This window comes from Gymnoscopelus braueri (genome assembly GCF_963280865.1).
Source record: "Gymnoscopelus braueri genome assembly, chromosome: 12".
Taxonomy (NCBI): Eukaryota; Metazoa; Chordata; class Actinopteri; order Myctophiformes; family Myctophidae; genus Gymnoscopelus; species Gymnoscopelus braueri.
Window position 1 is genome coordinate 14,203,854 of NC_137614.1, and position 14,804 is coordinate 14,218,657.

Sequence of the window (14,804 nt, forward strand, 5' to 3'; positions counted from 1 at the left end):
TTCATGATGTGACCATTATCCTTGGCCACAGTAACACTAGATAACATTGGATAATCGCCTGTAACACATGTTAGCCTTTGGGCCGCTCTCCTTCCTTTGGTTTACCAATGCCTGGCAGGTGCACAGAGCAATCACGCTGTCTGTCATTTGCTGGTGTGTGTGTGTGTGTGTGTGTGTGTGTGTGTGTGTGTGTGTGTGTGTGTGTGTGTGTGTGTGTGTGTGTGTGTGTGTGTGTGTGTGTGTGTGTGTGTGTGTGTGGACGGGGGGCCCCCAGTTAGGCCATGTACCTGGTAGAGACAGACACGGGAAACAGTATCAGTCAGCAGCAGAGAGCTTAAAGCAGACGCAGGGGTCAGGGCTGACTAACTAAATGTACACTCACAGTCTGGTGAGGAGGTAATGATCATTATGTGAAATCTAGTTCATGCAATACAAAGGAAACAATATATCAATATGTTTTTAGGGTGTTCAGCAGTGTAAATTTGAGTTGAGATCCAAACTTACCTAAATTAAGTTGACTGTTCAAGTTCCTGTCTTTTCCCAGGTATGTCTTTGTACAGTAGGTAACACTTTATAACCACAGTAATGGTCAGAAGAGAAACAATTTGTACTGTACATGTTACTACTGAACCAGGCCAACCAGCTTTCCTGGTCAATGTAATATCACTTCAAAAGGACAATACGGTATGCTGTAGAACAGAAGTTACTTCGGTGTATATCATTATAAATGAATGTTGACAGTAAACACTGGACTGCTGAGAAGCACAACACAGTCCTTGGCATTCACGCAACTCCATGGCAATGGCATTCCACTATCAGAGAGTACTGCCTGATATATACTAAAATAGCAGCTCTACAAGCTCACAGCGCATCACATTGCGACACATTATGAGCTTGTAGAGCTGCTATTTTCGGTGCGCGACACAGGCGTTCAACTAAGACTAAATGTGTATACTGTATGTGTATAATGTATATATGTATAACATACACATTAAAATCCTTCATTTAACTCCTCTTAAGGGTCCATTTTAACACAGAGTGTAAAGAGCAATTAAAACTCACTGTGTGCCCTACGCTGGTTAACTTAGGACTCAACTCAAATGTATTTGTATAGCCCTTTTAAGCAATGACATCCACAGCAGTGAGCATAAAGTACAGGCACCATTATGAGTGAACTGCAAAATGTAATTTATTCAGCCATGCTATTTCAGACACACAAGCAAAACAAGTTATTGCAATGATTTTACATTTCCAGAATCATACTTTGTGGCTTAATCTTTGGGCAAAAAGCAGTGAGCTTTCTTTCCATGCAGTGGGTAAAAAGCAGCAGTGAAGAATTGAAGTGAACATCATTGTCATTGTTGTAAACAAGCCTACACTTTGGTTGCGTATGTGTGTAATAATCATGCAGTGTGGGGTTTCACCCACTTGTATCTTCCTTCATAGCGGAATCCCACCCTCCTGACAAGGTCATCCGCTTCAATAGGACCACGACTGACAAGACAGAGAAAATAGGATACATATTGTAAATATGAATCACAATTAGGTGTAGGGGTGCAACGGTTAATCAAACAAATTGATTTAATCGATTATGAAAAATACATAGAATTTCCAAAATACCAAAAATATCAGATCTACAAGGTCACAACGAGTCACGATTCGACCCGCTGTGAGCTTGTAGATTGGCTATTTGTCTGACACAGTTGTAGGCGATGACAAAGAATCAATCAAGAATCAATTTAGTCGATTATAAAAAAACAATTAGAAGTTTTTCACATTCATTCGTTGATATATTTATACGTCAAAATTAATTATAAAAAAAACACGCTTCTTGATTATTCACATAATCAAAAAAAGTATCGATGAAATAATCAATAGTTGTATCCCTAATATACTTTATTTATCAATTGCTATGATTGCTTTGATTCTGTGTTTCAACAGACAAGGCGCTGACATCCTGCATGCGTCAGACGCACGCATTATCATCAAACACACCCATTGTGGCCACAGCCATGCTGGAAGCATCGATTGGACATGTCAAAACCTGTTGACGCATCTCTCAGAGCTTGGTTCTATTTTGGAGTGTCGAAGCGTGGCACAGACCATCCAAAATTAGTTAGAGCAACGCAGAAAGGTACACTCTTTTTATTTCTTGAAGCACGACAGTGACATACTTACCCTCCATATATGTAGGGGATGGGACGTATCTTCTCTTCCTCTATTTGATGGAGGAGAGGGGTGAGGATTCTCCAGGCCTCCCGCAGCTCATCACTGGGACAGAGGGGGGAGTCAGTAGTTTAGTGGGAAAGTGCTGCATGATGACAAAATACAAAGATCACTTACCTGCGAACAAAGTGCATCTGACTGCCACAGAAGACATCCAGTATCAGTCTCTCATATGCATCTGGGAGCTTCACATCCTGGGGAATGACACATCAGACCCACTGTTATTTGCATCGGCCCTTATGCATTACATAAGAGCAGATACAAGCCATATTACGACATAAAAGCAAAAAGCAGAAACACACTACTTTTTGGCCATTTTAAAGATCAAAGGGTTAGATATCATATACAGTAAAGAAAAATACCTGCACACTAGATAGCTGCTCCAAGATTTGGAGAGGTTTCAAGATAACCTCATCCATATACAGTAAGTCCAAAATGTATGATATAATGTGACGTGGTGGGTCACAGAGTAAGAGCTAGAATCCGTCTTGCAGCTGCCTCGATTAAAATCCAACCTGCGCTTTACTGCAAGTCATCCCCCTTTTCCTGTCTCTCTCATTGTATCTATCTGAAATAAAGCATTAAATGTCCAAAAAACTAAAAAAACATAACAAAAACATTACAGAGCAGCAGCAAAAAAGAAAGTGTTAAATACAACACAAACGTCTCTTGGAGAGGGTTCACTGTGTTTGTATTGTTGTGCTTGTATATCATGTTTAAACTCAAACCAAAAATAAAATATTCAAAAAAATAGCAGAAAAACTGCAAAGCTCTCTACTTTTGCAGTCATTCTCATCTCCCACTCCAAGTTCTTTTCCTTTACAAACATGTTTCCTGTAGTTCTTCCATGACTGTCAGTTCTTTTCCCAAAGCATCTCTTTACTTCGGAATTCATTCCTGATGAAGATTAAATGGGTGTAGAGGTTTGTGGTCTTAGAGATCTTCGTTGAAGTCATGTCTAGCCATGGGGCGTTTCATTTGGTAGTAGAGTTCTCTATTCTCTTGTATAATGCTGCATAGTTCCTGGTTCCTTGAAGTGGGCTACGTAATTTGTTCTGTTGCTGTTGTCATGACTGCCAGTTCCCACCTGATGCTGTGTGGGAGTCCCGACTGCTCCAGACCGTAGTGCATAACTGCTAGCTTGCATAACGTCTTCAGACTAGGACTTAAGTCTAAGATGTACAGATCATCCGTTGTGTATCTATATCCTCCAAAGAGGATGATACGATCTCCCACCATGCAACAGCACATATTAGTCATCCTACACGGGCCTTTCCCTTTGGGCTCAACCTTCTTCCAGGAGAATGTCTCTGGATTGAATTTCCATAGATCATTAAAGGTCTGGACTAGAAGAAAGTTATGGCCACCAAATACGTACAATTCTCCATTGAAGGCAAAGGCTGAATGACACGCACGTCTTTTTGGAAGAAGCTGTGCAGAAGGCATGCCCAGCCAGCAGTTGGTCTCTATGTCAAACACGCTCATGTCATTGTGGTGGTCAGTGTATGTCCTTTTTCCCCCATATACAAACATCTTTGTCCCGATGATGGTGGCAGAATGACATGATGAAGCAGGTGCTGGCTTTCCTCTGGTGTTGATTAAAGACCAGACCATTGTAGTGGTGTCCAGCTTGTAGATGTCATCACTGTCCATTCCGTTTGGCCGGTTGAACCCTCCAAAGATATACATGCACTTCTCCAAGACACAGGCCGAGTGCTCGCGCCTCATCTGTGGAGCAGCTCCAGACACCTTGGGCTTGAACCATCTGTGGGTGTCGACGTTAAATGCATAAAGCATGTTGCAGTTGTCCCCCCTGACAGTAGACTGGTTGTCGTGCTCCTCTATCTCAAAATTTACCATTCCCCCCCAGAGGTAGATTGTGTCTTCTATCAGCACAGCTGAGTGGCTCATGCACATGGAGGGAACCTCGGGGGAACATTCTCCATTTCTGGCAGTCAATGGTTGCAACTTCATCCAGCGCAAAGACACTGTGTTGAAGACATGCACGTCAATCTGATCCCTGCCGTTGGAGTTACAGTAACCTCCAAAGGAGTAGACCTTGTGTCCCACTGCCACAGCAGCATGGTTGAATCTCTGTGGTCCTCCTTTCACATGCACCATCCATAAGTACATTGCAGACAACTACGGCTCTGTAAAATAATGAAGTTCTATTGTGCACACTCCCTCTTATATTGATACAGCAACACAAACATCACGTGAAGCTTGGCCAGTCCATGAAGCCCAAGGGGTTGGTTGGGCCAATCAGGGAAGCCGATGCCTGCTGATCTCCTAATATCGAAAATTGATCGCCCTGGCAACCCCAGCCCAGGAAGGCTCTTTAAAGACCAGCTGCAGTGGCTTTTTTGCTATGCCTTTATTGTGAAGTGTAATTCTGGTACAGTATAAGTCGACTGTTCCATCCCCTCGGGCAATGGGATTGATGGGATCTAGCTATTGTGTTTATAATGTATCGGTTACAGTCGGTTTACGACAGTCTCATAAGGTTATAGGGCACAACTAGTCATCACCTCTCATACGTTGCTCTGGATAAGAGTGTCTGATAATGCCTGAACTGTAAATCCGGCATGGTAGCATGCTAATGTCGAAACGTTGCAAAGAGCAACTATCCACTGTGCAGGTATTCCTTATGTATTATTGTCTGCTCTGTACCAAGCACTTGGTACACTCGGTTTATTGGGATGTGCTTACACTTCGTTTTAGAAGAGATTTCACAAAACAATTCTACCTTTAAATGCCATGTACTGTAAGGACACACATCTGTACCAGAATTACATTTGGTGGGACAGGAAACCAAACAAAAACTAAGGTGAGGCTTTTTCCTCTTTCACTTCTCATGCTGTTACTGCATTTTGGCTCTATAGTCTTCGTGCACGTAAGCCTGGGGTACCTTGTATCTGCTGCGGTATGTCAGGTCCAGCTCTGTCTCCTCTGGGCTGAAGAAGACCCCAGGTTTCTTGGTCATCATCTTCAGGTAGATGGCCTCGTCAGGCTGCACTCGGACCACCAACTCGTTCCTCTGACAGTGCAAGTCAAAAATGTCCCCCGGCACGTCTGTGAACTGGAGACGCACTTCAGCCTTACGTTCATTCAGAGCCTTCCCACAGCGCAGGATGAAAGGAACACCTGAAAAGCACATGAATGGACGGATGGATCGACAGATGGATTGGTGGTGGGACAAAAAAGACAGAGATGAAGGAAGCAAAATACTGCAGCAGTCACATAACAAGCCAAATATTAAGTCTAGTAAAGTAAGGATTAAATATTAAATACAGTATATTGAAAGAGGAAAAAGTGTGAAACAAATGATTACAAACAATTATGGATGCCTGCCCATACCGTCCCATCTCTCATTCTGCACGTAGAGCACCGCTGTAGCAAATGTCGGTGTACAGGAGTCTTTGGGGACAGTGGGGTCGTCTAGGTAACCAAGCTTGGCCTCGCCCTCTCCATTTGGGTCCCCCACATACTGACCCAACACAACATCTGACAGCACAACTGGAGCTATGCACTTCAACACCTTCACCTACAGCACAGAACAGCGGAAAGACAGGAGACTCTGGTTACTTATCCATCCCTACTAGTGAAGCACGGGTCGACCCACTTGCAGGTTATGGGTCAACATGTAAAAAACAAAATAAATGGAGCCTCGTAGTCTCTCCTCTCTCTCTCTCGCTTTCCCTTCTTTCGCCTAGCTGTACAGCTGTTTTGTATTTATCTTTGGACATGCCATGAAATGTTGTAAGTCACCATATGCATGTAGACGCATGTAGACTAGACACTAGTCTACATGCATCGTTTGGTGAATGGTTCAGCACCACTCTAGTCACTAGACTCTAGTGACTAGAGTGATGTCCTTGGTTTGTCACGACTACTGCTACAGTAACAGTATGGAGCGCCACACATATAGCCATAGGCTATTATTTTGTCATGGTTCACAATTGTGATGAAGGATGTCTGTGAGGATGGGACATCAGGAACACACTGGTCTGGTTTGGACGACTATGGAGAAATGATCCTGGCCAGAGAATTGGTTCAGAGAATACATTTAAATTAAATCTCCAGTGCAAGGAGGTTGTGAAAGTGTGTCTTCTTACTGCTTTCAGATTCACTCATGCACACAATCACAAAGGATAAGTAGAAAAAAGGTTAACCAAATGGTCTATTATGGTTCCAAATCTGGTGCTGACCTTGCACGTCTCTATGGCGTGTACTGTACATGCGCTCCCGACCTGTTTTCTATTAATCTAGGAGCGCGCACCATGCTTTCATACAATGTTGATGACAATGGGGCTTACATAACCTGTTGGTGCTACAACAGGGGTACGTGTACTAAAGGAAAGGTGTGTGTGTGTGTGTGTGTGTGTGTGTGTGAGAGAGAGAGAGAGAGAGAGAGAGGAGAGAGAGAGAGAGAGAGAGAGAGAGAGAGAGAGAGAGAGAGAGAGAGAGAGAGAGAGAGAGAGAGAGAGAGAGAGAGAGAGAGAGAGAGAGAGAGAGAGAGAGAGAGAGGAGAGAGAGAGAGAGAGAGAGAGAGAGAGAGAGAGAGAGAGAGAGAGAGAGAGAGTTACTTGCTAAATGACTAAATAGTGAATTGATTTTACATTTTACAAAGAGAGCTGGAGGGAGCGAAAGAGAGTCAGAGTTCATGTCGGAGGTGTTAGTAGGTAGTAGATGCTGGTCACTGAGGTAGATTTATCCCTATGCACCCTTAAGCACCATGGACAGCGACACCGTCACAAAATGCAAGCCATCCACGTTTTAAGCCCTAATGAATATAACAATAGTTCTTACTAAGAGACGTGGACATTGGCTTTTTAATAAGACGGACAATAACAATAAATACTCTCTCTCTCTCTCTGGAAAGCTGGAATGGACTAGTTAGTGCGGTGTAGGTCGACACACTTTGAATCATAACTTTTGATTGACTGCTGATAAATTCATAACTGACACAAGGAATTAACAGTGAGAAATCTGTTTAGAATTACTGTACGTGCAGTGCAGGATCTGCGAGGACATCATTGTGTCGTGGCTATGGCATACAGTACCAGCCCACAAGAACATAACACATACTGCTTAATAATAAAACATCTGTCTCATTTACACACAGCAAGTCAAGACCAATTTCTTCTTTACAAAACACAATAATAATACACAAACTCATCAATCTTCGGTCATTCTTAATGTCATGGGGCTTGTTTTGCAGCTAATCAACAATAAAGAACCCTGTTTGAAACAATTTCAGTGCTTCTGTAATGCAAATGTGTTCATCTTGAATGGTTAAGGCATTACATTTTTTTTGTCGCATTCCTAAGCCAATTTTTTACTGACCACGTGCATCTCTGGTAGGAGACACAAAGAGTCTACTTTGTGTCTCCTACCGGATACATTAGCATCTTTCCGCCGGTAATCAAATTATTGGCTTAGGAATGCGACAAAAACAAAAAAATATCCATGATTTCAAGGCTTCATGGGGTGTGCTATTGATAGAAAATACGACATTTTTTGGGTGAACTACTCCTTTAAGGAATATTTCTTCGGGTCAGGTGGGCACGCCTCTCAGAGTTGAATGAACACTGAGGATTTTACTGTTTTAGAAGATCAATGTTGAGTCCTTTGGAATGACCTCCCCACCTTTGTCAGAAATGATGACTCATTAGAAACCTTCATTAGCCACTTCTTCTCATTGTCCTTCAACCTACCATATCCTACTGTACTGTATGTACCTCAACCCCCTTTGCTGCGTCAACAACATTATTTTTTTATTTTATTAACCTTGCTGATTTGCACTGTACTGTTTTTTCTTTCTATTTTTATGTTCTCCAAATATTTGCTTGTAAAGTGTGATAATGCAATAAAATAAGTTGAACTGGAACAGAAGACTGGTGACTTGTAATAACAATAATAATACTGTTGACCAATGACCATGTAAGCAGCTGTAAAGCTGTTAAGCAGATCAATAACACAAGTTGGAGAGCATGTGTGCGTGCGTGTGGCATACATTCCTGCACAGGTGCATGGAATTATGAACACGATTCACAAGTGTGTGTGTGTGTGTGTGTGTGTGTGTGTGTGTGTGTGTGTGTGTGTGTGTGTGTGTGTGTGTGTGTGTGTGTGTGTGTGTGTGTGTGTGTGTGTGTGCTGGGTGCACAAGGGTGGGATATCAACCCTGGTTAGATAAAAGGAGGGGCTAAGGTTACACAAATGGCACAGCTATACAAGGAACTGTACTTTGTACCTTCCATATTGTGTGTGTTCTTTCCGTTTCAAATTTCCTTGTGTATGGAATGTGCTATAGAAGTACAGTTTGACTTGCCTTGACATGGCATTACTGCACACTAATCTTTGAATATATATATATCTTTTAAAGGGAACATTTGTAACTGAAATCTTGGGGGTCCTTGACATGAAAAAGGTTGAGAACCACTAATATAGATTTAAGAGACATTTGTAGAATCGCCTCAGGGCTAAAGACAGTGTGCTGTCTTCTACTGTACAGCAGCACAGTCCTACCTTCTCATCCCTCACATCATCAGAGCTGGTGGAAGTTGGTTTCTCCATTGCAACCAACGAGAGCATCTGGAGGAGATGGTTCTGCATGACGTCACTAATTCAGGTAATAAAAACAGAGGGATAAGACTTGGAAAACGTCTACAGTAAGAAGGGAACATCTTTCTAAGTTTATGTATTATAAAGGGGATGGGGGGTGGGCACTTTCTCACCGAATGATGCCAAAGTCATCGAAGTACCCGCCACGGCCCTGAGCGCCAAACGGCTCCTTGAATGTTAGGACTACACAAGCCACATTGTTCCTGTTCCATATAGGGCCAAAGATACGGTTTCCAAACCTGGCAAGGAGAGAACAAAATACAACAATGAATGCCCGGAAACATAAAGATAGTATAGAGGGAGGAGGGCTATGTTCTTTAGGATCTGAACATTTTTAATCTATCACGTAACTTTGGGGCCTATGGACGATTGAACGAACACTATAAGCAAGTATGAGTATAAAACACTTTCAATGTTGGATTCGTGGACCACCAGGAGTCCAAATGGACCCTTACAGGTTTGTAACTCTAGTGTACAAATGCAAACAATGGAACTTTATGGGTCCATTTGGTTCCATTTGTACACTCTACACACCCTGAGGATTTTACAGTGTAGGGTCCCAGAGATTAAAAAAACAAAACATTGAGAACCAGGGGTATAGGAGCACCAGGAATGACTTTTAGCATCAATTATACACTACCTGAGCACCATGAGATTCTGGACCATCTCCTTGCCCAGGTAGTGGTCTATGCGGTAGATCTGGTCTTCTGAGAACAGGGAGGACAGATGGGCTGACAGTTGGTGGGAGCTCTGCAGGTCGCGGCCAAACGGCTTCTCCACAATCACTCTGTTCCAGCCTCTGATGTTTACAGACACAGTCAATTAGAGCCACGTGCTCAGGAAGCATGCAAAATCACTTACACTGAAAGGCCAGTCCACACCAATGGAAATCCTTGCAACTCCTTGTAACACGCAACTTCTTGCAACTACTTGCAACTACTTGCAACTACTTGCAACCATTATCCCCAATGGCAGTTGCAAGGAGTTGCATTGGTGCGGTCTGGCCTTTAAAGGAGTAGTTCACCCAAAAAATGACTTATTTTTTTATCAATTACACACCCCATGAAGCATTGAATTCAATAATGTGATGACCGGCGGTCTCTACCGGATACATTAGATACATCATTCCGCCGGTAATCAAATTATTGTGTTAGGAATGCGACAAAAACTAAAAGATTGCCATGAATTCAATGCTTCATGGGGTACGTAATTGATTGAAGATAATAAATGTTTTGGGCGAACTATCCCTTTAAGGATGGCGGGGCAATATGACATCAAATCACAAATATTTCAAACGTTAGCCTCGACTACGATTAATAAACTATTATTTAAAAAATTCGATAGTGAAAATAGCTGCTCTACAAGTTGACAATGCGGCGTGCGTTTGTAAATCACCCCTTTTCGCTATTTTTGTAGGCCACCATTGTACAACGAAGTTGTTAATACGTTGATTCGTTGATATAGTTGTTTTTTGAGAATTGTTTAAATTTCTTATTATAAGAGAGAAAGCACTGCAAAGCAAAATGCCCGCAACAATCCATATTAAATAAAAGTCTCAAGGTGTACGGCTCATTTGTCATATGTACTTTTGAATCTCATGAGTCACTTGTTTGTCTACTTTTCAGGCACTTAATAAGCCCTGAAGTGGCCTGTATTTATGTATATAGAGTTGGCTCTGCATGATCATCCTACAAACTGTATTTGTATCTGTGTCTTATATGCATATAGCATTGGTCCTTTCCTGGTACCCTATGAATAATATTGAGTCTTCATTGTTAGCTTTCTAGGTGATGACAGTTGGCACCTGTATTCATTTGGACTTGATTACACTATATATACACTATTTATACCTCACTTCCTGTTGTCTTGACGCCACGTTGAGGAAGAACTGTTAGGTTGAAATGTGCCCGTTGCTCTGAGAGCACATGTGAAAAGGACATTTCTTGTGTGCTGGCTGTTCTCTCGCTTTCATTTCTTAGTATAAGAAATGTAAAAATATATTTAAAAAACAACTGCTTCTCGATTACTCAATTAACCTACATGAGCAAGATTAAGTTATTGGTTCAAAATATAAGTTTTGATATTATTTCTTCTTGAAAGTGTGAGAACTACTGATTTAGAATTTGTAGAATCTGCCTCAGGTCTTAATGGGTTAATTCATTTTACTATTTTATTTAATGTAATTTACAGACACTGACTTAGTCATGCAGTGGGCTTTGAGGTTTGAGCTGATGTCGTGGTAGACGCTGGGAGGCAGAGCCAGGTAGAAGAGTCGGTTGGCGTCAGCACCCCTAGGCAGGGACGACAGGTGAGCATTAAGCCGAGAGAATGACTCGCCGTCATCATATCTGCCTCTCAGGTAGGAGTTCTTACTAAAGAAGGCTGAGAGAGACTCACCGTCTTCATCGGTAACCTGTGAGAGAAATGGACAGTTCCAAGTACAGTAAGTACCACATGAACAACAAACACAAAACAGTCAACATCTAAAGTTAGCAAAAATATTGCTTTGGGGCTCCTCTGCAGCCTATGTTAAGACAGGGGTTCCCAAACCTTTCTATGCCAAGGACTCCCAAATAGCAAACGTGTGTGGCTGCTGCCCCCATTGCGAAATGGCTTAAAAAACCACAAACTAGCAGAAACAGAAGATTCTTTTTACAAACAACAAATTGCCAATAATGACATGCCCAAAATAGGGACGCCTGGTTGAAAGTGGTTAAACTGGCACAATAATCTTATGAATTGAATTTTAATTGAAATTACTATATCCCCCCCCCACACACACTTTCCAATGAACCCACCTGCTTCAACCTGTGTGTTGCGTGTATACTGTATGAAAATATGCAGCAGCACACAATAGTCAACGCTTCAATTTGTATGAACTTTTCAGAAAACCGTTTCAATGCGTTCCATGGGTGGGAACTAGGTCGTCCTCAGACGACCTAGAGAGAACTGGGAAGCCAGGTGGGGAGAGGGGGGGGGTGGCGATCTCTGTCACTGCATTAGTGACTCCTACAGGTTCAGGGTGCCTGTTCAGCAGGGAGCTGTGTAACTATATAAGTGATGGCGTGTTCCTCCAGGTACTGTCCGGTGCAAAGAAGCGGCTAGCGACTTCATGAGTATCGGAGGAGACTATAGCCTCCCAACATGACCAACTGTAGGGGTTAGCAGTGACGGGGACTACACTGGAGCAGAAAAACTGGGAATTGGCATAACGTCTAAAAGAATATATAGAAAACTGTGTTAACTACTTCAAACCCCCTATACTTAGCAACCTAATAGCTGAGCGGGGTCAGCTCTGTCCACTCAGTCCACTCTTTTTTCCCTCTACACCAAATAGACAATGTATAAGTTGACAATGCATCGGGTTGTGAGCTTACAGATCAGCTTTTTGGAAAATGTTCCCCCCAAGGTGGTTAAGGAACATTACCTTCATATTAGGCAGACATGCCGTCTTGATGTCCTCCACAGTCAGGTTGGAGCGTGCAAAACCCACAAAGTAGGTCTCTTCTGGAAGCAGGCCATCTCTGAACAACCACCTAGAGAAAATACAGATACCGGTAAACATTCATTCAAAAGCAATGATGCAAAACACCGGGCGAAGGTCAACCAGTGACGCACGATGGCTACAGGGAACACAAGATAACAAAATGTTACTTTTGTCTCCCATTCAATATAACATAACAAACTCTCTTCTTACCATAATGTGGGGTAGATCTTCTTCTTTGCAAGGTCTCCCTGAGTGATCGATAAGAAAAAGCAAAAAGATACATGCTCATCAAGCACTCCAGATAGTGGTGCAGGCAGTCATGTGTGCTAGGAGCAGAGTCCAGAAAGTAAGTGAACCTGAAACTGAATGGTCATAGTGATTTGGGGGTGGGGGGGTCGGGGCTTGGGATGGGCAGACATAGCATTGAGTAATGGGCCCACATAGCATTGAGTAAATGTGTAAATATTTCAACACACCGACATGATTCGCAACTTCTGAGATGCAATGTCATTTTAAATAAATTAATAGTCATTGGTTTGCAGATTAACAAGGAAGTAAAATGCAACAAGGGCATGATTTAAGAATCATAAAGTGAAAAAAGAAAACTGCATTTAGGAATTTGTGACCTGGGATTTGTGATTGGATTATGGCCAGTAGAACAGTGTGAAAAAAATGTCTGGCTGCCCTAAAATTATCACTCTCTTTCATCGCTGGACAAAGGAATGGGCAGATGCAGCACATTTCAGTCAACATGCACTCACTGGAGGTTACCACACTGAAATATTCCCCATTGAATTGCTCCCCTTTGTGGCTTTGTGCAAACTCTATAACCCGTTTCTCCCGTCCTGTCCCCTTGTCACAAAGTTGACACCGTTTAACCCTCTGTTTGGAATGCAGAGTAGATGGAAAATAGGATGGAGGCACTCATCTCCTATGGGACCGAGAAGGCCAATTCAAACAAATAAAACAGTTTCCGTAAGAAAACTATGTAACAAACAGTAGATTAGGGTTTATAGGATCATTCCCATGAGCCCCAGATAACACGCATTATGGTGAGGTAGGAACTTACGTCAAGCAATCATGATCATACTGTATATTTTAGAAATACACAGAGAAATAGAAGTGGTTCACACGGCCATAATCCTTGAAGTTGAAAGGTTGTACTCACAGAGGCTCCCAGTATGATGAAGATGTGTGTGTTTGAGTGACTGGATGGTTCGTCTCCATAGAGCTCCCGCCGCAGCTGTCCAAACACCTCAGAGCGAGTCAAAGCCTCCACACTCATCTTCTTTTAGGTTGTGTTGTCTCACTCGGTCCCCAGGCGGCTCTCCTTTCCCCCGTGGTCAAACTACTACATACAAAGTATGTGGAGTTCTCAACTGTCATCATTGCGTTGCAGAAAAAAATAACCCAGTGAATCATTGCTGCCACCTATTGTTGTAAAGAAATAATGTCTTGGCATCACTCAACACTTCCTTGACTTTCTGAAAGCTTTGTTCTATGCTGGGTGTTGTAGAAACAGGGTTCTGTCCAGCCCTCACCACGGCCTGGAGAGGTATTTACTAAGAGTGTTAAGGGACAACTCCCCACGATAATTCACATTCCATCAGACCTGGTTTGACAACTCCAGAGAGGATTCTTCACCACACACTCGCACACAATTCATTACAGTTGAGGCTGAAACGGCATGAAGGAATGGCTTCCGCCGCCACACCACTCCTTTGATAAACATACTGTACATTGTGCTGGAAAGGCAAATATTAACTAGTCCCACTAAGATAATATGCTAGGACTTATTGTGTGAACAGCTCTTATCAGCAGATAAGCCAGATAAGTATGCATCATAACTCAAGGTTATTAAGTTGTATATAGGGAAATTGTATGTTACTTAGTTACAAGTGGCCATTGCAAGCAGGTGGACATCAAGTGAGCGTTTCAAATTCTAGTCTGTAGCATCAGCAAGCCTACAAACTTGTTTGTATTACTATATGTGCTATGAATGTTCTATACTTTCAGACCATGCAACAGGTACATTTGTGCATTTTATTAGCCACTTCAACCCTAACGTCCCTATTCTTTCATTCGGAGAAAACAACCCACAAAAACAGCTCACAACGCATCACAATGAATTGTGAGCTTATACTATAGGCTATTTTTGGCAAAGGTATTTACTGCAGCAAAACCTGGAGGGGGCCTTGTACAGAGCCCAGGGGAACTTCGGTCAACTAAGTACAGTATAGTGTTTAAGTGGTTAACTGACCCAAACCCTGAATGAAAAGCTATTGGTAGACATACTGTAGTTGTAGTGTACATAATACAGCATGATTATATTGAGACACCTTTTGACACGCTTGACTACCATTACTGATGAATGGCAACCAACACTGACAACCAACTGACAATTTCAGAGAGATTTTCCTTGGTAATACCTAAAAAAACATTTTACTTTTATACAATGACCATTTCA

The 14,804-nt window shown here is 42.3% G+C and overlaps 2 protein-coding genes across 2 annotated transcripts; both read right to left on the bottom strand.

Annotated features, from left to right (window-relative positions):
- Window positions 1-930: 930 nt before the first annotated feature.
- LOC308097246 (glucose-6-phosphate 1-dehydrogenase-like) lies at window positions 931-13,876 on the bottom strand. The gene is made up of 12 exons (XM_080444917.1): window positions 13,506-13,876; window positions 12,548-12,585; window positions 12,278-12,386; window positions 11,049-11,263; window positions 9,491-9,649; window positions 8,964-9,089; window positions 8,755-8,848; window positions 5,584-5,770; window positions 5,135-5,370; window positions 2,344-2,420; window positions 2,179-2,271; window positions 931-1,494 (listed from the first exon to the last, which is right to left on the bottom strand). The coding sequence occupies exons 1-12, from the start codon at window positions 13,620-13,622 to the stop codon at window positions 1,404-1,406; spliced, it is 1,542 nt and encodes a 513-aa protein (XP_080301043.1). The 5' UTR covers window positions 13,623-13,876; the 3' UTR covers window positions 931-1,403.
- On the bottom strand, window positions 2,643-4,359 carry LOC308096805 (kelch domain-containing protein 3-like; the record flags this gene model as incomplete). The annotated part of the gene is made up of 1 exon (XM_080444272.1): window positions 2,643-4,359. One exon carries the CDS (start codon window positions 4,357-4,359, stop codon window positions 3,268-3,270), a length of 1,092 nt encoding a protein of 363 aa, XP_080300398.1. The 3' UTR covers window positions 2,643-3,267.
- Window positions 13,877-14,804: the final 928 nt, after the last annotated feature.

Coding starts and splice junctions, on each gene's coding strand:
- LOC308097246 (XM_080444917.1), bottom strand. CDS start 13,622: ATGAGTGTGGAGGCTTTGACTCGCTCTGAGGTGTTTGGACAGCTGCGG. Junction 9,090..9,490: donor CAGAATCTCATGGTGCTCAG/GTAGTGTATAAT, acceptor TCTCCTTGCCAG/GTTTGGAAACCGTATCTTTG. Junction 2,421..5,134: donor CATACCGCAGCAGATACAAG/GTACCCCAGGCT, acceptor GTCATTCCCCAG/GATGTGAAGCTCCCAGATGC.